The sequence below is a fragment of the Centruroides vittatus genome, unplaced genomic scaffold, assembly GCF_030686945.1.
Source record: "Centruroides vittatus isolate TY-2023 unplaced genomic scaffold, ASM3068694v2 contig_738, whole genome shotgun sequence".
NCBI lineage: Eukaryota > Metazoa > Arthropoda > Arachnida > Scorpiones > Buthidae > Centruroides > Centruroides vittatus.
In genome coordinates this window covers 2345522-2369424 of record NW_027122474.1, presented here as the reverse complement: position 1 = coordinate 2369424, position 23903 = coordinate 2345522, and the positions used below count along the sequence as shown (strand labels likewise).

Sequence of the window (23903 nt, the reverse complement as noted above, 5' to 3'; positions counted from 1 at the left end):
AATGACAATAATGGTTATACTAATAACATAGTTTAGACGCGACAATAATCCTTCACGGAATTATTAATGAGGCGGTTAGCGGGGGTTTGACGCTCGTACTCGCATTCAGAGAGATTTTTCACCCTTTCCTCTGTCTATTATTAACTAAACCTCAACCAACTGAGGGGAGAGAGAGATTTCCGTATAATAAGTCAAAAATTACCTCGCTATCTGTAAGTCGTCGGCGTCAATTAGAGTCGAAGGCACGGAGGAAGGTTGTGGATTAATTCTATTCGAGATCTTTGACGTCACACACTCTAATGGGGGTGTGAACAAATTTTATACCTAATTCAAGGGATGTGATCTGTCATATAGTCAGGATTTATTTGCACACCTGTTATTGTGTTCATGTCTGGATTTGGCTAGTACGGACGCCGGGAATTGAGATGTTTGTTTAAATTACAGACCTAAGTGCTTCGCAGAGGTAAACTTAAAATATAAATTTCTATCGACATGACAGCTCTCAGCCATCAATTAGCGTGTAGCTGTATCAATTGACAATAACTATTGCAATCTTGTCTGGAATTTCGATATTGTTTATGTCCAACGTCGGGTTAGAAGACGATCTATGTGATTTATTGCTGCGGCCACGTGTCACGTGCAACAAAAAGGGGGTGAGAACATCGCTTATTCCCGTCTTGTTGATTCTATCGTCTATCGAGTTACTGTAATACAAACGATTATTTCCTTCTTGTTGATATATATTTTTAACAGCTATTTTGTAAAGATCGTTGCGGTTGTTAACCTTGGAAGGCCTCTTAACTTTCTTACTTCACATTCTTCCGTAGAATTAAAGGTTTATAAAAAGAACGATACTATTCAAAAAAAAAAAAAAAAAAAAAAAAAGGGAGAAAGGATCCTCGCATATATATATGTTAATTGACTTTTAATTGACCATTTGTACAGTCGTCGAATCAACAAAAACTGAAAAATTTCTAATAGAAATTTCGTTTCCGAGTAACCTCGGATATAAGATAAGATTCTCGATTCTGAAAAGTAGTGTCTTGCATTTCAAATATAAATTTAATTTTCCGTTGAAGGTTTCAGTTAAAATTAAAATTAAATAATTCATAATTTAATACAAGTACATATACTATATTATATGTAGGTCTAATAGAGAAAACGAAAATATACGCCTAAATCTTCAGGGACTTTTGAGACAAAAATCTTTTCATAAAAATCGGCAACAGACTTTTTTCTTCATTGTTCAAAAACAAGAAATTTATATATTTAAAATGAATTATGTCATCGGCTCATCTATAAATCTGGTTATTTCCGCATTCGAAACATTTCTTAAAAAGTAGTAATGACGTGACTTTTAAATCAAATAGCGTTTAACTATTAAAATGAAACGTTTAAAGAATTGAGTTAAAACAGGTTTTAGGTTAATTATGCAGAAAGAAATTTTGAGTGTTTTTATGAATTTCTTATTGGTCAGGAGGCAGACACGTCATACTTGCACGTAATGAAATATTAATGTTTGAAAACAACTCACGAGTTGCATTGAAATAAATTTTGTCGTGATGGTCTCACACTTCCCTCTGGATAATTCACTAATCGTAATTTCATTTATTAATTAGGATTATCAAATTGTTAATTGAAATTATATCGTTAGACGATTACATTTACTGCTGTTATAAAGGAATTCGAAAAAGGTACGTAATTCTAAAAATTATTTAATGTATTTATAGCAGAAATCAGATAAAATTAAGTTAGTTTCTCTTCTTATTTCGTGTACGACCGTAGCCAGTTCATAATAAAAGTCAGTAAGAATGTCCAATTATATATTTATCGTATCATACGACTCATCTTACTGCATTCACTGCATCATTATTTTAAGTTTAATACTGATTATAGAATTTTTGATTTAATAAGAATTTTCTACATTTTTTCTACTCTTAAATCGTAGATGAAGTAATCAAAATAGGTTTAAAATTTAATTTAAAGTTTATTGCCAATGCTTTATATAATGTTTACACCAAATTATGGATTCGAACTATTTTACTGGGTTTATTAATTATATGATCGTGAGAAGTTTTAAAAATCGCTATTGACTCCTTCCTGTTTCTAAATTTACATATTTTAATTAAATATTTTGTCAAATAAAAATTTATCGTCTGAGTTAAAATTATAAATGAAATAAAAGTATTAACGATGCGAATTAAACGAAACGTAAATTAACAAAAATCCAATAAAATTAGATTATTCTAAATCGGTGGTTCTCAACTGGGGTCCATGCAACATTACTGGAGGGCCACAGAAAAAAAAAATCCCAATTGGGGGTTCACGGTGATATTTTAGTGGTCTATAGTGTAGTTCTACTTCAGAACAATTGTTTTACTGAGAATTAAATTTCTACAGTATATGTATTGTCAATTTCTTTATTACTCATTTCTTGCATAAGGGTTAATATATAAATTATTTAAAATATTGAATATATATACGGCATATATATCTCATTGAAAAGGTCAAAGAGAGATTATAAAGCCGAGATTTGTTAGGATAAGCTTATACCATCAGCGTCATGTCACTTAACAGTGACATTTCTGAACATTTTGCGTCACTTTGTTCTAAATCTTGAAGATTAGGAAGGGAGGCCATAAACTTTATAGCCTTTCTCCAGTATAAAGGTAATCAATTTATTTAATACTAATCTTCAGTTCTCTGCAAAACGCCATCTTGACAAGGTAAGAGGTATTAAAATTCTAGTTCATAAATACAATAGTTACTTTTTCTGAAATTCAGAGCTTCAGTATTAAAAGATTTTTCCAATTTGAAACAATGTAACGAAAAAAATATAAGTTTTTTTTGTGCAATGTCTGTGGGGGTCCACAAAAAATTGAGAGGAAAAGGGGGTCCATGGGTAAAAATAAGGTTGAGAACCCCTGATTTAAATATTCAAATTACTTGTACTTTTCACTCGTGCTAACCACAAGTATAATGATATACGCAGAAGCTTGAAAAAAATAGTTAAAGAATTATTAGAATATTTTCTTTATAAATAATACATAATTATAATTTATTTTTAGTTCTCGTAATCATAATATTACTTGATAATAATTAGTGAAACTCCTAATCAATTTAGACACCATCATAAAGTATATAAAGATTGTTTATGTTTATAAAGGTATTTGTTATTTAGATAGGTAGAGGGATAAGGAACTGTTTTTGTTTTTTTTTTTAACTTCACAGAACTTCAAAGAATACAGAATATATTATTTTATTCACGATTTTAATTAAGAATGCACGTTTACTGAATTAATATTTTGCTAAGCATGATTAAACATAAAAATTAATGACAACAGAATATTATCTAATTTTTTTTATCGTTCATCAAATTTATTATCTTAAGTTTATGAAAACGTTTTATATTCACGTATGGAATTATCGTAATTAAAAATGTTTATTACTACAAGTTACGTTCAAAATGTAGTACACCAGAATTTATTTTCATGCTAGTATGAAACATACGATTACGAAACTTGGAAATCTCATGTTATTTTTCAACCCAGTCTCCCCTTGTCTTTGGCCGTACGCCAGCATTGACAAAAAACACGTGTGGCAAGCTCGAACGCTATTCTTGATTCTGAGTATGCGAAAACTTCCTCATAGCACTGAGAACATCTTCATCTTTATCTTTGGCTTGCATCATTAGATGCAAACCAAGAACTCGTCACCATCAAACTCGCAGTGTTACAAGAGTTTCTATGCATTAGTTTTTCTTGCTTCTTTTTGGTCAATCGTGAGCTGCTTCGGGACTCATCGTCAACTCATTTTGACATACCCATGTTCACGCATGATTTGACGAACACTCCCGATAATCGGTCATTCTTCTTGAATCGTTTCATCCACGCCCTGCATCATGGTTGCCAGGACAGATGTGGCGCCAAATCGCAGGATCGGGTATTCGTATTGTTGACTTCGCTCATTTCATGCAACGACTGACGGTGCTTCGGTTGACAGTTGCAGTACCATAGACACCACACAATGGTTTCTAAATATTTCCAATAATTCTTCAGCAACGACAAATTTTATTACTGCATGCTGCTTGGTACGTACTGTACGTCGCTGACATTTGCCATTTTTTTTTTTTTTTAACGAAGATGCTGTGGTTTCTTCTGGCTGGGGACAAAATTTTTCACAACGTTATCTAAAGCTTTCGGGTACAATCCCGCAAAGTGGAGCCATGTCACAGGCTTTGTTTCTCAGATTTAAATTATTCAACAGTACTTTTTGAACGACCCTTGTAAAAGTACATGTTTTTAATATGATATGTAGTGACATCTTTTTATAATTTTTTATTAGGTTGTACGAAAACGTTTTGTATTTTCTTCTATATTTATTACTTAAATATACATTTAAATCCTATTGAAATAATTTCGAATTAAGACGAATCGTGATCGCTAGCAACAAACAAAGCAATCTGATTTGTCAGACAGTTAAAAAAGTGGTTTGTCCAGAACATGTTGAAAATTTGCCAAATTTAAAAGACAGTTTCGCATCGCATGAGAGAATATCAGAGAATCAGTTAAGATCATCTGTTGAATACTATTTAAACATATTCATGATTATTTGATTAATTCAGAATATTCAGAATGGGACTATATCGAGCATATTTACCTACATTGTCTAATGTCTCTATATAACGTGATTATCTTGTACAAACATAATGTTTATTGCTAGTAGCGCCAAAAGTGTCATAGTAGTCAGTTTTATTATGATATACACTCAAACCTGTTTTTGTGCGGTGGATAGGGACCGCATAAAAGAAAACGCATAAAAAAATCGCACAAAACTTCACGAGTAGCTATAAAAAATAATTTTCGCAACACAATTAAAAAGTATTTTTTTTTGTGCGATGGATAGGGACCGCATAAAAAAAGTCTCACGTAGAAAATAACTCAAAACCGTACGAAATAACTAGGAATTTGTTTTTTAAATCCTTGGGCCTTTTTCTGCAATCCCTAATGGGGAAAAATCCTCTAAGAATTTTATTTTTTATATTAATTAATTATTTCCACTTAAAAACCAATCTAACATTAAAAAGTTAAAAATAATCGTTAAAAAATGATTTTATTTGATAAATATAGCTGCGGAAAGTGTTATTTCATTTAACAAGGCGTGAAATTTCACACCTGCAGTCTAAAGCTGGAGGGGAGCTAACTTACCGCATCTGTTCAAATATAACATAATATTTATGATTTTTATGCTGTTAAAATGAGAGGGAACCGAAAAAAAGTATGAGAAAAAATTTTACTGAATAAAAAATGAAAAAACCTGTTGATGTCATAGAAAACATCCAATAGAGTTTTAAAAAATTTTACAGGAGTCAATTATATTCCAATTTGATTGAAATTTTCATACACCACACAAAACAAATTGCACAAATAAAAAATCACACAAAAAAGACCGCACAAAAACAGGTTTGAGTGTACTTTTTCTTCAGAAAATGTCTTTTGCATAACTACAGATGCCACCGCATGGAATTTGATTGCATTTGGAGTGTTAAATATCTATATAAACGGCAATGGATTTGAATACTGTAATTACGACAACCCAGTACTTTTTAAATGATTCCACTTAAAATTACTATTATTGGAAATAGAAACTGTTGTTTTCTATCCAAACATCCCGTTATGTAAGTGTAACATAATTACGAGCAAATAAAATATTAAATGTGGAAATGTAGCTGTAAATATATATATTTTATTTTTTTATATTTAAAAAACAGATTGGCTGTTTTTCAAGTATATATGTTACAACAAAAACCCGTTTTGAGTTAAAACGCGTTTTAAATAGTTGAAACTAGTTTTTACTGGATGTCATTGTTATAACTAGAATTTACTGCTAGTCAAAAACGAATTTGAGTTAAAACTAGTTGTAACTAGACAAAACGGGTTTTAACAATGACATCCAGTAAAAACTAGTTTCAACTAGTTAAAACGCGTTTTAACTAAAAACGGATTTTTACTGTAACATATAAAAAATAAAATATATATATTTACAGTTACATTTACAGCTACTGTATAAATAAATAAATAAATAAATAAATAAATAAATAATAATAATATATATATATTATTATAATATATATATATATATATATATATATATTATTATTTAACTTACATCGAGTTTTAAAGATGACCTATATTATCTAAGTATAATTAATACACAATAGTAATTAAGTAAAATTATTTAACATTATTACCATCTTTTAGGTATTAACGTAATGCTCACAGTTTTTAGTTTAAATTATCATTGACATTCATCAGAAGTTTTCTTGAATTATTAAACTAATTTTACAGTTTCACATTACAGTTTAATTATTAATTAATAGGCCTATATGAAAATTAATACCAATTGATTAAATATTAAATATTTTCAGATCCGTTATGAAATTGGAATATTTCAATATTTTCTTATCGAAGAAGTTTAGACAACTAGGATCGTGCATTGGTAAAAGTCCTTCTTACTTTATCTTCATTCCGGTGTTTGTATCTATGGTATTAGCTACGGGTCTACACAAGTGGCACGAAGAAACGAATGTAAAATTTTTAGTCGCACCCAAAAATACCAAACACGTAAGTGAAGAAGCCTCCATAGAAAGATTATTTTCAATGAATCTATCTTCCGATGCATACATGGAAAGGATGAACAGAGAACCAAACATAGCTGTAGTCCTAGTTATGGCAAAAGACGAAGGATCCGTGCTTCGAACAGACGTATTTCAAGAAATTATTCAACTAGATAAAACTATTCAAAATATAAAAACTTCAGAGAATTTCACATATAAAGATTTATGCGCAAGAAATAACAAGAGATGCTTCGAGAATTCTATTTTATTAATGCAAGACAAAGTCGAAATGATAGAAAACAACAATTATTCCATCAAATATCCTTTAAGCCAGAAAAATAAATACGATTTCCAATTAACGAGTCTATGTTTAGGAGGAGTCGAGAAAAATGCAGAAGATTACGTTAAAAGTGCTAAAGTATTGCGGCTCGTTTATTACTTTAACGACTATTCGAAAGTTGAAAGAAGCAAAGTGGAAGAATGGCAAAATCTGTTTTTAGATCTTATTGCATCGAGTCGTTTTCAGCACATAACAGTCGATCGATACGCAGCAATTACAATTGAGCAAGAGTTATCTACTGTCGTCAGTCGAATATTTCCTCGAATACCGATTGCAATGTTAGCAATAACAATCTTTTCAATGCTGACTTGCCTGTATAACAGTTGGATCGAGAGCAAACCTTGGATCGGAGTTACTGCGTTAACATCGGGAGGAATGTCTTTGGCTTCGTCATTTGGATTGATCATGTATTTTAATACTCCTTTTGTGGTTCCTGCTGGAACTGTACCCTTTTTAATCATAGGTAAGGCTTACTTTTAAATTCGTACCAAGTAAATGATTACTATTTATCTGGTTAAAGTTTTACGTATTGTTTTTATTTTGTTTATTATTATATTACTTATGTTTTTTCTATTGATTTTTTTAAAATCCAAACTACATCTATTTTTTAAATAGGTGTAGTTTGAATAGGAACGCCTAACTTATTTCAACGTTGAAAAAAAGTAATATTTCCAAAATGTAGGTAAATTTAGATGAAATTTACAGGTTAATCTTCGTGTAAACGAAGCGCTTCATAAGTCAAAACGTGTTTTGATCGCATATAAAAGTAGCCGCACGACCATTAATTTTATGCAAATATCTAGAACTCGATAAGGCTGATGTAACTAATCCGGAAATTTGTATTCGATCTGAAGGCCGAAATATCCGTGTTTAAATATTGTCATATAAATTCTTTGGGGTATACTATAGATTACTCCCTATGGATTTTCGTGTGTTTGGGTATATATCTGAACTCAGGGGACTGAGAAGAGTTCAACGATGCTCTACTTTTGGACCGGAGACAAAAAATAAAAAAGTTATCATACTTTTTTCCGGCGATCGCGCGATGATAGGGAGTCGCGTCGCTCTCCGCTAAGTCGGCCTCGCTATCGCGATCGGGAGTCCCGTCGCTTGTCGTTAAAATTGCCTTTAGTAGACGTTTCCTCCCCTTTTTTACTTTGTTCAAGAACTACCGTGAATCGATCACTAGTGTAGCACATGGCGGCGTGTGGTGGCGCCCATACGAGAGGTCAGTCGGGCCGCCATGTTCGCTGCCATAAGTAACATTAACCGAAATGGCGATCGCGCGATGATCGGAAGTCGCGTCACTCTCTTCGCTCTCGTATCGCGTGTTTAACGCTCCGGGAGATGACCGTAGTCCGACGTCACGGTTTGCAGACTTTACCGCAAGATGGCAATACTAGCAACTACGGTGCCGTCTGCATGAGAGCATTAAAAAAGTATGGTAACTTAAAAAGTGTGATAACTTTTTTATTTTTCGTCTCCGGTCGAAAAATAGGGTACCGTTGAACTCGTTTCGGTCCCCTGAGATCAAATATATAATCAAAGTCCTGAAATTTTATAGGGAGTAATCTATAGTACACCCATTCTTTGGGTTATAAGTTTAAATCAACAACATGACCAGCAAACATAAAACTTTGAAATATTCTTAGTTCCGAAATGATGAGGCTACTGTTTTGTAATCATAATGATGAAGTAATAAAAATTACATTGTGGAATTGATTTCTTTGCAGATACATGTGACCAGAGGTCAGCACCTCTTTAGTGCCTCGTCAGGACTGACATCACTGTGTATTCTAGGATAGACAAAGAAACCTTAACAGCACAAATTCAGAGTTCGCGCGAGCTGTCACGTACATGGGTGACCGGATTCGGGATGGAGGAGAGTTAAGAGACGGCGGATCGAAAGTGAATCAACAAGAGTAACAACTAAAATAATCGATTTAATTCAACTGAAAATAGTACATTTTCATATATCGAATAACGGTCAGAGAGAGATAGTTAAGACAAACCGTTAGTTGGTATAGATACCTTTGCTGCACTTAAAATTGTGCGGACTTCCTGCTGGATGAACTTCGGTCGGTAGTTCGGTGGGGACGGAATCCAGAAGCGGTTGGGGTGGTTAACTTTTTCTTTGCCTTAGTTGGCGGTCGGAACGATGGAGAACCGAAGGATTTAATAATCCGTATTGGCGGGAAGTTCGAAGATGTTCCTAAAGAAACACTGGGTGTAATATTCTGTGTGGCCTAAACGACGACGATACACCTCTTTGTTCAGGGCCCTAGGTTGATGCACTCGCGGACTCTCGACGACCACTTGTCCTTGAGTCACTTTTTTAATACCTCCAAGTCACGTTATCCTTTTTCACTAATTTCTGCGATTTGTTACCAGTGACACATTCAATGAGTTTCCTGGAAAAGGAAACGACTCCGGGGAGAGAGATGCGATCATCCTCCGGTAATAAAATTGAAAAAAATATTTTCGAAAGACGAAAGATAAATTCTTTCTCCAAATTTTCAAGTCCGGTCCCTCATATACAAAGTGTTTTAACGCCGGTACTGGACGAATATACAGCTTAATAATTAACATGTAATTAGTCACCCCTTGGCCCAATTGATGTAACTGGCTTTGATTTCCTGTCATTTTGCCACAAGAACAGCTATTTCTTTCCATTCGTTGTTTTTTTAGTAAAGAACATTACAAAACAAAAGAAGAGAATTGATTATTGATTTATTATGACATCTTAAAATAATAATTTTATTAAAAATCAGTAAAAATAAAATAGAAACGAATTTTTAATAATAATGTATATGATATACTTGTCCCAAAATGAGAGAGGCATCTCTGCATAAGCAGTTAAATTACAATTACAGTCAAACCTGTTTTTATGCGGTGCTTAGGGACCGCATTAAAAAAAAAACGCATACAAAAATCGCACGAAACTTCACGAATGGCTGTAAATAATAGTTTTCGCAACACAATTAAAAAATATTTTTTTTATGCGGTCAACAGGGACCGCATAAAAAAAGTCTCACATAGAAAATAACTCAAAATCGTACGAAATAGAATTTATTGACAACAGATGTCAGCACTTGACTGCATCGTCTGGTCTATCGTCTGTTTTACATATTTTTGTCCAGGTGGTGTTTTGTTCACTTAAAAAGTAAATTATTTCATTTTTCGCATATTCATGCAATAATATTACTATAATAAGTGCATTTATGCTATAATAAGTTTATTTAGCTATAATAAGTCAACGTGAGACATGACGAATCGCACGAGACTAGTCGCCAACTATACCGCACAAATAAAAAATTGCACAAAAAAACCACACAAATTAAAAATTCGCATTAAAAAATCGCACAAAAAAGATTGCATAAAAACAGGTTTGACTGTATTATGCAAACAGTCATCTGAAAAAAACTCCTGCAAGGTATATATATATATATATATATATATATATATATTTATATATATTCTTATTTATTTTATTCACGTTTATTTACTTTTATTATTCTTAACTTCATTTTTTTTTATTCACTCAAGTCGGCGGATGGTATTGGAAGTGTTATATGCTGTGTGACAAATCTAGCTTTTATCAATGGTTGTATTATTGCTGAAAGTACTAGATATGCACCTAATACCATTTGAGGAAAAAATTGGAGGAAAGTTTCTTCAATTTCAACAAGATGATGAACCCACTGATGATGCAAAATCGGCGGCTTCATCATCATATGCAGTGTGGAACCGGCATGTACTTTGCACTTAATATAGATATGAATGAATAAATGCCGATTATATGCTAGTCGCTCGCAACATGTCAATCGACTTAACGATTGCTATCAATTTACATTGATCTGTACGACGGCCATTTAACACGCACGATGTCATGACGTAATCAATTTTTGAAAATGCACATATGCGGCCGCACGTTCAAAACATTCACATGTAGTCCAGGTATCACGTGTATATTTTAAACGTTTCTTGACGTTTTCGACAGATATGACGTTGAAAGCGCACGTTCTGCCTCGAATCTCCGGGTTTTGAACTGCTCTAGACAGAACGTTGTAGCCTGTCACCACATTTGTGTTTTCCCAGGAACGACCTAATAATTTTAAAAGCCGCGGTAGAAGGCCGATACGAACCTCGACGGAAAACAGTTTATAACTTGAAATTGATGACCAAATTTAAGAATGGAATCATATTCTACCAAAAACAAAAATTTTAGAGAATTCATTTATATTGTTTAAAAAATTATATATATGGAATAGAACAGAAAGAATTTTGTATACAATGTAAGTCGCTTACAACAGGATTATGACAAAAACTACACTTTTCATTTAAGATTACGAAAAGATATATGTCCAAATTATGGTGTTCTTAAATGTTAAATGTGTCACGACAGTTTATTAATCATCTCTGTGCTGTAGTTTCATTCTGATGACTTTCTAATATATCCAGGAAACTGTCATCGAACTTTATTCTCTAATAACGAAGCATATTAAATCATAGTTTTTATCTTTTGAAATGTGACAGCGAGAGTGAAGGAATGTGAGTTCTATTCTTTTACTTTAATATATAATTACTCCATTCTTAAAAACATTTGTAATCTCCCAGTCTACCTGGAAGAGTAGTGTTCCGCTACAATTGGAACTATATTTTCCGTTACAATCGTTCAACCTCGATATGCAGGTTGTTATATTTAGTGACTCTCTCTAATTGGGCTGCAATTTGAAAAACCTTGTATACCTATAAATTAACACTGTAACTTTTTTTAATGTCGAAAACGGAGTTAGACAGATGAAAGCCGAGACTAGATATGAAAACCTTAGCTACAGAAGGCCCAGAATAACTATACACGAACTTCCGATACAAACCGGATGTCTCGTTATTTCAATTAACACATTTCTCCAGAAAGGAGTTATATAGATGACCGGCACGACTCTGTTCTTAAAGGTAATGTATGATGTTCAAGGGCAAGTTACTACTAATTTAAGGTGGAGAGCATATATTTTAAATTAAATACATTAAAAATATGATTATAAATTACCGACCGGCATTGTGACGATATCACAATAAATATTATTGGTTTATTATTAGTTTTTCTCACTACGATAGAGAACAATTTGGGTCTTCCTGAAACGTTCCATGCAAACTAACATTCAATCCGACACGCTAGTCGATTTTTCACTCATCCATCGAGCCGGCCCGTATCCACGTGGCGGATGCACCTAATGACAACTGAAAAGTAATACGTAGTATGAGTTGGTCGTTGTTCAATTTTGTTAATAAATCTATCTGTATAAAAACGTCACAAATCTGGGCGACTAACAGGGCTAATAAGAAATATTACAACAGGTATTTCATACCAAATTATATAATGACCGAATGGAAGCTTTGCCAAGAACATTTCGGCTAAGTGATTTGGAACTTTCCACACGAGCCACTTTCGGCGGCTACGTCAAATAGCTTAATTATCAGGGATCATTAGTGACTTGAGCAAAAGCTACCAGACGAAGGTTACGAATATAAACAAGTGGCTTCTGTTATTGCAAAGTGGAAATTCATTTCACTTGGATCATCGATTGATAGCACAGCGATAAATCTAAGTCCCTGGTATATGCAACTCGGTTGCCCGTCTGTAAGCAGCCTTACGGTCATTAGTGACACAATTTTAATATTTCACAGGACGAAAATGTTTTGTAAATGTAACAGATAACGCTAGTTTAGTGTAGTTTAATTGCAAAATATTTTAGTTAGTTTAGTATAATATTTATTCAATTGTTATTTAATAATTCTTATTTTTATAGCATTTTCATCATAACTATTGTGATTTTCGTTTCAGGAGTAGCCATGGACGATGCTTTTGTCTTTCTCGCTGCGTGGAAAAGAACCGATTCTCAGAAGACCGTACCAGACAGACTCTCAGAAGTTTATTCGGAATCCGCCATTTCTGTTACCGTAACTTCAGTAACGAATTTCATAGCTTTCGTTTCGGGATTATTCACCCCTTTCAGATCTGTATATTATTTTTGCTTATACGCATCGATTGCTGTTCTCTTCTGTTACGTTTATCAGATAACGTTCGTTGGTGCATGCATGGCACTCTTTGGATACGCGGAGAAACAAGAAAGACATTCTTTATTCTTTACGAAAATAAGTACAAAAACAGGTAAAAATAAAAAGAATCATTTGGAAAAACTTTAAAATTTAATAACAATCATTTTTTTTCTCTAGAAAACCATTCATGGATTCGAAAAATGCTCTTCACTGCCGAATCTTGGAAATCTACTAAAGACACCACCACTCAAACGTTATCAATTTGGACCCAGCTCGGTAATATTTTATTTTTATGGTATGTGATGATAATTATTCTCTTTATCATGGCAGGTTACGTGGCTGTTGGAGTTTGGGGAGTTACAAAAACAGATACCATAGGATCATTTTCCCAGTCTTCTGCATACGATTCATATTATTTGCAGTATCATAAAAATCTTTATAAATATTTCAAGCATTACGAACACAGAATCCAAATCGTTGTCGATCAAGATATAAATTATGCAGATGTGGAAATTCAAAACCAAATAGAGAATCTTTTCTCCGAAATGGAGAGAGAAGGATTAATTGCAGATTTTCTTACCGAGTCTTGGCTCCGAAGTTTCTTGAAATTCGTCAAGGACGATTCAATGTCTTCGATCGTAAAGTCGTACAACATGAGCGACACAAACGATTTTATTGTCGTTTTGCGCCGAATGTTTCTACGTCATCCTTATGCCCAACGATTTCGTAATGATATTGCATTCAACTCTGACTATACAGCTATCGTGGGAAGCAGATTCTTTTGTCAGACTAACTTCACTGTCGACGAAAAATCATTCTTCGTGACTTTACAGAGACTAAGAAAAATCACTGATAAAATGCCTATCAGAGTGTTTCCGTATCACTTCTTGAATTTCGGTGTTGATAGCATTGATTTGCATGTAAAATTTACTGTACAATTGTTGAGTAGTATTGTGATAATTGTAATTTTTGTATGTTTCGTTTTTATGCCAGACGTGGTCGTCACGTTTTCGGTCGCTTTTTCCATTGTTACTATAGAAATTTCTACTTTAGGATACATGGCTCTGTGGGATGTCGAATTGGCACCAGTGTCTATAATAGTCTTAGTCATGTGCGCTGGATTTTCGGTCGATTACTCTGCTCATCTGTCTCATGCTTATAGACATTGCGACATTGAAAATTACAATGAACGTCTTCGTCATAGCATCGATTGTATAGGATTCGCAATATTACAAGGTAGTGCAACTACAATAATTGCCGTGTTACCTCTAGCCATTCCGTTGTCGTATATATTTGTGACGATTTTTAAAATAATATTTTTGGTTATTATGTTTTCTTTTATTACTGCTTTGGTATTTTTGCCGGTTATTTTATCGACACTGAATTACGTGAAATCGAAAATGTGCGAAAGAAAGAAAAGAAGTAAAAACCTCGACTACAGAGTCGACGGGCTGGCAAATATTGGTTATCAATCGTCTGAAATTTTTACTTAAGTACATTTCAAGACGCTTTCGACATTAACTATACGATTTGAATTAATAACGTATTAATTATTTCTTGAAGAATTCCTTGTGCTGTGCAGCATTCACTTTTCATACTGCTCGGAATAGCGTCCTTGAAAGGTCGATTCCAGTAAACATCCGGAAATGGATGAGTTTGGCACATCCACTAAAATTGTGGGCGGGTCAGTTTTTGTCTACGCTAGTTCAGTCTTCGTGGAAGCTGTGCCATACTTATATATCTGTAAGTGTCTGAGTCGTTCTAACTGTCCATAGACTTTATGCAGCCAGTCGATAATTATTTTCTCGTTTCACGAATGATTTTTGCCGATTTCAATGTTTCCTTCATCATTCCCTTCATCTTCACCAGTTTGTTTCAGCTTTTCGAACATTTTTAAAGACAATAAAAGATGACGACTTTCGATTGATTTAGGCTCACAAGACGACGAACCGAGATTCTTCGTGCTCAGTTTGTATTTTTCTTTTATAATCAGAGATTGGACGAACAGACTGAGCTTTTCCAACTTGTCATAAACTTGTGAAGAATATTTGTTTTAAGTTAGCCTGTCGGCGTGGAAAGATTTCCAGCTTTAAAATTAATCACGGCTGGATTTAAAGCTCGCAAGCAGTTCTATTATCAAAGATTTTTCCCTAAAAACATTTACTACAGAAATAGAATGCCGTTTCCACGCCGGTAGAGCAGAAATAAAATCTGGATGGAAGTTTTACAGAATGATCTGTCTAGGATATGTCGTTTGAAACCTGCTTGCACCATTGTGGGCATGACCTTACCCACGATAGAATTTATAAAAATCTCCGTCTATTTCCTACAAGGCAGAAAGTATTAAATAAAATTAGAAGTGTTTTTGACATTATTACGATTTGCTGAATGTAGCGGCAAATGGCAGAAAAAGACGATTTCTTTACTACAATATTGTAACCTTGCTGCGAAGTCCTTGTAAAACCTTTTTGTAGAAAGTCATTTTCACTACTGTTGTACTTTACCACGCTCCGTAATGAAACTCATTCAATATATATTACGAAAATTAAGATTAATCCTTAGCGATTCGCCAAGGAATTTTGTGGTTTTGAAATTCTATTTCTTCTAGAACTGTACCAATTGTACAATGTTTTTTTTCCGCCAAATTTTAGTCTATAATTCGCTGCATGGTCGATAACTGTTCTTTTTCTGTTCTCAATAAAGTGATATAAGGAAATGACCAAAATTTATCTCATGCTAAATAGAGGTGTTACGCAATGTAAAGGACAGAATTCAATACTTTAATCGTGTTTCAGGTAATAAATATAATAATGGCTAAAATTAAGAGTATCTTAGAAAAGAACCCTCAATCTGTCATGTGTATACACTCCTTCGTATCGATTATCTTTATTTTATAGATCATATTTTTACCTTAATACGGAATATATCAGTCCTGTTGAACATTTTCTACATTAAGATTTTATGAGTTTCAAATGATCATTTCGAAGTATTCTATATAGCTGTTAATTTATATTGTTTTTGTATTAGGCAATACTTTTGTATATTTATCTGTATATGTATTTGTCTTTATATTGTTTTATTGTATTTTGTTATTTTATCGTTTCATGTAGTTAATTGTTATCAGGGAGTGAAAACCAACGGCCTCCGGACATTTCTATTTGTATGTGCAATAAGTAAATAAATAAAATAAATAATGACTGCTTACGTTTATAAGCACTTTCGAAGATTTTATTCGCGACTTGCGAATTTGGGAAACAATTGAAAAGGTTTTAATCGTTAATATTGAAGGCATGATGTTATTCTTTAGGAGAGAAAGTTATATTAAGTTTGCTTTTCAAATATTAATAGATTGATTTAAACGTTGAAGATTATAAATGATTAGATTGAAGCCACATTGTGGGCTGGGTGATCAAAGTTTCTAATTTTGTTAACATCCGTACACACAACTTTTGATCAGTCATAAAAAAATGAAACCCACCTAACTAGGTTCTAGCTTCGTCGATTAACATTATAACATAACTAATAACGTAATTGAATTTTAAAATACAGGATATGCATTCGATTGTGTCAAATTGTATAGAAGAATGTAACAAGAAATGTGGTAAGACATCCAATATTAAAAAAAATTAATGGTATTTTAACATGAAATTTAACACGTTTGTATTTTACGTACTTTTAATTTTCTGATAATAGTTATACTAGTTGACATATAAAACATTTTATGTAGCCATTATTTTATGTTAATAAGTTAGAGTAAGCATTAAAATTATTATATCAGCTTTATTTTTAATAAAGTATCCTGAATAATTTTGCATATTTCGGGTTCCGCTCTAAATTTCGGAACCATTGATTTAGAATTTACATAAGATTTGACGTGCAATCGAAAATTTGCTTCTGTATTTTGTTATAAAAGTCTTAAAAATCAGTAATAAAAGAGTCTCGAAACTCGTATGTATACACGCATCAACTGAAATAATCAACTAAAATACAGCTAAAAATAAACCAATTAGTCGCTGGATTACACTGCATCGTGTGTTAGAAACAACAATAGAAATACGACACGGTTTCAAGTTATCAAAAAAAAAAAAAAAATATATATATATATATATATACTGTTTAATGTGATAAGGAAAAACTTGAAAATCAAAATGACTAAGGTCACTAGAAGTGAAAGGATCCGAAATAACCTAGCGCCCACCTTTATCCAAGTGGATAAAACCATTGAACACTGGTGGGTTGGCACCTAACCAACAGACTGGTCACGTGGAGTTTTCCGAGTTTTCTTCACGTAAATAACATTTGAATAGAGTTTCGTATAGAAAGTTCTCAGGGTAAGCATTCTTCCTTGGCAGGTTGAATATGCGTTGCTCTACATTATCCCATTAATTCTGTAATTCCAAATCTGAACAGGAAACTAACACCTGGAACTAGACAGAGCAGAATCTAAGAAAAGCAAGAAACCGAAATCATAAGACGATCATCACACATCAATTACAACTCTTCGATAGATACAAAATATGAATTATATATTTTAATGAAAATTATTTGAAGGTTTTCTTTCTAATGGAAATTATAACTGAAGTTCTATTAAATAGCTAAATTTTAAAGCATTTATTTAATAATATTATATTTATCAAGAAAAAATATAGATGTATATATTGTTAGAGAAAATACAAGAATATATTTCTACGAAAAATAGTTTTGTTGTAAACAATAAGAGGAAGTTACGTCACAAAGATTGAGGGGAGCTTTAGAATATTTGTTATATAATTAAATTCTAACCACCTTCAGATTGTTCAATGTCGCCTATAGAAAAGAATATTTTAAAACTAATTAAAAAATAAACCCACGTGTAATAAATAAATAATTATTAACATTAAAATCTTATTATTAATGTGATTTCCTGTATTATATTCTTTCTTTAAAATCTTGCAATTATACGTTAAAAGAAATAAATTTAAAATATTTTAAAGCAAATCATATGAAATTTTTACATTTAAATTTATTACGATTTTAAAGTTTTTCTAAAATTTTAGTCACTTTAAATTAATTAATAATTTTTATTAATTTAATTTACATTTCGAAACGTCGTTAATAAACACAATTAACTAAAACTAAATCAAAATGAACAGATCCCAGCTTCAATTTAACTGATTAACATTGCACTTTGTGTCATTTTAATTCGAATTATTATTATTCTTTTTAATAATCCTCATTGTCAGTAAAAAAGTTAAAGAAACAAAATGAAAAGAGCCAAGTGAATAAATATATTTGATTAAACATTTATCTGAAATATAATAATTCCTTTGTAAATAAAATTAATATTCTAATAAGATTCTGTAATATATTATTTAAATTTTTTGTAAATTGTAAGAACAAAAGAAATATTTTTCCTAAATTTATGTTTGTCAAAAGCAATTATTAATATTTTACTTTTTCAAAAAATGAATTGCAATAAATTAATTCTGTTTCAAAAAGCTATTATATGCTTTATAGATAATAAAAATTGTTAATTAGTCGCATTCAAGGAAAGAATTGGATAATAATTTACGTGTTACCTTGTCCTCCCAACAAGAACTCCGCTATTCAAACCCTGTTTCCTTGTTAAAATAATCAAAATAATATATGCGTGTTATTTACTTTTAAGCCCCATTTGTACAGTGGCCGAATCGACAAAAATTGAAAAATTTCTAATAAAAATTTCGTTCCCGAGTAACCTCGGATATAAGATAAGATTCTCGATTCTGAAAAGTAGTGTCGTGCATTTCAAATATAAAGTTCATTTTCACTTGAAGGGTGCAATTAAAATTAAAATTAATTAATTAATAATTTAATACAAGTACATACACTATATTATATGTAGGTCTAATAGAGAAAACGAAAATATAGGCCTAAATCTTCAAGGGCTTTTGAGACAAAAATCTTTTCATAGAGATCGGCAACAGTCTTTTTTCTTCATTGTTCAAAAACAAGAAAATTATATATTTAAACAGAATTACAGCCATCGGCTCATCTATAAATCTGGTTATTTCCTCATTAAAAACATTTCTTAAAAAGTAATAATGACGTGACTTTTAAATCAAATAGCGTTTAACTATTAAAATGACAGTTTAAACAATTGATTTAAGACAAGTTTCAGGTTAATTATGCAGAAAGAAATTTTGAGTGTTTTATGAATTTCTTATTGGTCAGGAGGCAGACACGTCATACTTGCACGTAATGAAATATTAATGTTTGAAAACAACTCACGAGTTGCATTGAAATAAATTTTGTTGTGATGGTCTCACACCTCCCTCTGGATAATTCACTAATCGTAATTTCATTTATTAATTAGGATTATCAAATTGTTAATTGAAATTATATTGAAATTGATTATAAAATTTTTGATTTAATAAGAATTTTCTACATTTTATCTACTCTTAAATCGTAGATGAAGTAATCAAAATACGTTTAAAATTTAATTTAAAGTTCACAGCCAATGCTTTATATAATGTTTACACTAAATTATGGATTCGAACCATTTTACTGGGTTTATTAATTATATGATCGTCAGAAGTTTTAAAAATCGCTATCGACTCCTTCCTGTTTCTAAATTTACAGATTTTAATTAATATTTCGTCAAATAAAAATTTATTGTCTGAGTTAAAATTATAAATGAAATAAAAATATTAACGAAGCGAATTAAACGAAACGTAAATTAACAAAAATCCAATAAAATTAGAATATTCTAAATCGGTGGTTCTCAACTGGGGTCCACGCAACATTACTGGAGGGACACAGAAAAAATATATATATAAGGTTTTTGTTCTATGCAATGTCTCTGGGGGTCCACAAAAAATTAAGAAGAAAAGAGGTCCAAGGGTAAAAAAAAAGTTGAGAACCCCTGATCTAAATATTAGAATATTCAAATTACTTATTCTTTTCACTCGTGCTAACCACACGTATAATAATATACACAGAAGCTTGAAAATAAAATAATATATAAAAACTTATTAGAATTTTTTCTTTATAAATAATACATAATTATAATTTATTTTTAATTCTCCTAGTCATAATATTACTTGATAATAATTAGTGAAACTCCTAATCAATTTAGACACCATCATAAAGTATATAAAGATTGTTTATGTTTATAAAGGTTTTTGTAATTTAGATAGGTAGGGGAATAAGGAACTTTTTTTGTTTTAACTTCACAGAACTTCAAAGAATACAGAATATATTATTTTATTCACGATTTTAATTCAGAATGGACGTTTACTCAATTAATATTTTGCTAAGCATTATAAAACATAAAACTTAATGACTGAACAGAATATTACCTAATTTTTTTTATCGTTTATCGTATTTATTATCTTAAGTTTATGAAATTATCGTAATTAAAAATATTTATTACTACAAGTTTCGTTCAAGATGTAGTACACCAGGATTTATTTTGATGCTAGTATGAAACATACGATTATGAAACTTGGAACTCTCATGTTATTTTTCAACCCAGTCTCCCCTCGTCTTTGGTCGTACGCCAGCATTGACAAAAAACACGTGTGGCAAGCTCGAATATCTGTCCTGATTCTGTGCGTGCGAAAACTTCCTCATAGCACCGAGAACATCTTCATCTTTATCTTTGGCTTGCGTCATCAGATGCAAACCAAGAACTCATCACCATCAAACTCGCAGTGTTACAAGAGTTTCTATGCAATAGTTTTTCTTGCTTCTTTTTGGTCAATCGTGAGCTGCTTCGGGACTCATCGTCAACTCATTTTGACATACCCATGTTCACGCATGATTTGACGAACACTCCCGATAATCGGTCATTCCTCTTGAATCGTTTCATCCATGCCCTGCATCATGATTGCCACGACAGATGTGGCGCCAAATCGCAGAGATCTGGTATTCCTATTGTTGTTGACTTCGCTCATTTCATGCAAGGACTGACGGTGCTTCGGTTGACAGTTGCGGTACCATAGACACCACACAATCGTTTGTAAATATTTGCAATAGTTCTTCTTCAGCAACGACGAATTTTATCACTGCATGTTGCTTGGAACATACGTCACTGACATTCGCCATATTTTAACGTAGCTGCTGTGGTTCCGCCTGGCGCGGGGGCTTTAAATTTTTCACAACGTTATCAAAAGCTTTCGGGTACACCTCGTGCAAAGTGGAGCCATGTCACAGTCTTCGTTTCCCAGATTATAATTATAGTGCATTACTTTTTGAACGACTGTTGTAAAAATAAATATTTTTAATTAATGTGATATTTAATAACATTATTTTATAATTTGTTATTAAGTTGTACCAGAACGTTTTGATTTTCTTTCCTATCTATCTATATATATAATCGAGACGAGTTTATAATAATAACAATAATCAGCGCAGAGCCCAAACGGTTAGGAGTTGAAAGTTGAAATTTGGTACAAAGTTAGGGTACGTCATGTGAACGCACACTAAGAAGGGATTTTTCGAAATTAAGTCTTAGAAGATTAAGTCTTAACATTTCCATCAACAATGGAAGTGTTAAGTAACAATGGAAGTGTCAACAATGGACGTGTTAAGTAACAATGGAAATGTCAACAATGGACGTGTTAAGTAACAATGGAAATGTCAACAATGGAAGTGTTTCGTAACAATGGAATTGTCAAGAGAAAGCGACGTGCAAGACGCAGATGCAGTTTTTTTCGTTTTTGCAAAAATCAAAATATTTTTAGACCCACTTAAAAATTCTGTAAGTAGTCTGGAAAAGGGGAACCCAATTCTTGCATTCTGTGAAAAATGTAAAGTTGACTATAACGTTATAATTTTAATCTTCGCTAATGTTAATTTTGCTCGAGCAACGCCGGGCCTATCTGCTAGTTTATTATACACAAGACTATGTCTCGTCTATAAAATCGCGCTGTTATCCACGGCTGGACACCTTAAAGCAACGTTTCTCATCATGGGAATCGCGATGATATTAAACGGGGGTCTCGAGACAATAATGAAATCATTTTATGAGAAAAAAATTATTATAAACGTATAAACGTTTTACTTACAATAAGTACACGTGTAAAGAAAAGAAATTAATGTGATGGTTGCATTTGTTTTTAATTTTAAATTTTTTTACTGCGTGGATCAAATTACAAAGAGCACGTACAGCACACATCAAGTTGGAACTTGTAAATTGCTCATGTATGTACACGTCATACATGCATGTTAATATCCGTCGCTATAAACGCAACGACATAAAATAATAGGAATAGTTGTACTACATTTTTTTATACTGTCGGTATTTTCTTAACGTATAAAATTAGTGCAATGTGATTATATAATATTTTTTAAAAAATTTACATTTATAATTACAGTCAAAACTCAATTAGTAATAGTAAGGCTTACGGTTATTATTCCTTTGGGTGGGGGTTCGCGGAGCTAAGAAGCTTGAGAATCGCTGCCTTAGAGGTAAGAGGAAGTACTGTACATGTCGGGAGTTGCAATTTGGCACAGAGTATTTAGTCCCCAAATCATGCGCACATAAAATATCCAGACTTGGATGTAGTCAGGGGACCAAGAACCGAGTCAAAGTAAAATACAAAATGGCGACACAGTTCTTACGAACAGGCTCTAGTTCGAGATTTACGCATGCGTTGGTCGTTGGAAAGTTCGAAATGTGAACGTTGCAAGATCGAATTTTGACACACGTTACCCGTGTATTCACTTGCTCTTGGCGTTTCTATTTTTTTTTGTGTGCAGCTGACACATCATTGGGATCTTATTGACTCATTAATTTCATCGGCGCAACGAAGCCCATCGTAATCTACGCCAAGACTCCGAGTACCGGTGTCGGCTTTTCCTTTTTAAAGAATGTTCATCTTTCTTTTCTTTTAGTAAAGGATGCGCAGTCGAGCCCTGCGTCTCCGCGACATAGACTCGTCCCAAAAATGGCCTTGCCGTTTTACATACACATTTAAATCCTATATAAATAAATTCGATTTAAGACGAATCGTGATCGTTAGCAACAAGAAAGCAGTTTAATTTGTCAGATAGTTAAAAAAATGTGGTTTGTCCAGAACATGTTGAAAATTTGCCAGATTTGAAAGATAGTTTCGCATTGCATGAGAGAATATCAGAGAATCAGTTAAGATGATCAGTTTAAACATATTCATCATTACAAGATTGTATATTCGGAATGGGGACTATATCGATCATTGTCTAAAATCTCTATACAGCGTGATTATTTTGTATAAACACAATGCTTATTGCTAGTAGCTCCAAGAGTGTCATAGTAGTCACTTATATTACTAATAATATATTCTTTCTTCAGAAAATGTCTTCTGCATAACTATAAATGCCACCGCACGGAATTTGGTTGCATTTGAAGTGTTAAATATCTATCTGGACGGCAATGAATTTGGATACTGTAATTACGACTACTCAGTACTTTTTAAATGATTCCACTGTTATTGGAAAAAAAATTTGCAGAAAACATATGTTTTTTTTTTGTCCAAACATCCCGTCATGTACTGTAAGGAACTGAGTCCGAACGTTATTTTTATTTTATTATTATTTCTGTTTTATTATCTTTTGTTTGGGGTTTATGTTTATTTAGGACGAAGGTTCCCCATCACTCTCTTGTTAGTAATGAAAAATGAAGATAAAACAACTCACGGAGAAATAAGCGCCGTAGGAAAACTCTTGCGCCCTTGCGCTGCCCGGCGGAAGTAACAGTCCGCAGAAAAAAAATGGAGGGGGGAGTCCCCACAATCACTAGTAGAGAAATACTTGATAAACCGTCTTAAACATCCCAGAAAATTATGATAAATATTTTGTAAACGGTTTATAAGCTTTGTCGGAAACTTAAAGCTGCCAGAAAAGAAAGTTAATGTTAGCAACTAAGTATGTAAATAAGGGGAGTAA

General features: G+C 32.5%; 1 protein-coding gene across 1 annotated transcript; it reads left to right on the top strand.

The window, feature by feature from the left end:
• The first annotated feature begins 1650 nt into the window (after positions 1–1650).
• Positions 1651–14509, top strand: LOC136980988 (patched domain-containing protein 3-like). The gene is made up of 4 exons (XM_067277190.1): positions 1651–1694; positions 6428–7419; positions 12802–13128; positions 13194–14509. Exons 2-4 carry the CDS (start codon positions 6435–6437, stop codon positions 14507–14509), a joined length of 2628 nt encoding a protein of 875 aa, XP_067133291.1. The 5' UTR covers positions 1651–1694; positions 6428–6434.
• The last annotated feature ends 9394 nt before the right edge of the window (positions 14510–23903 follow it).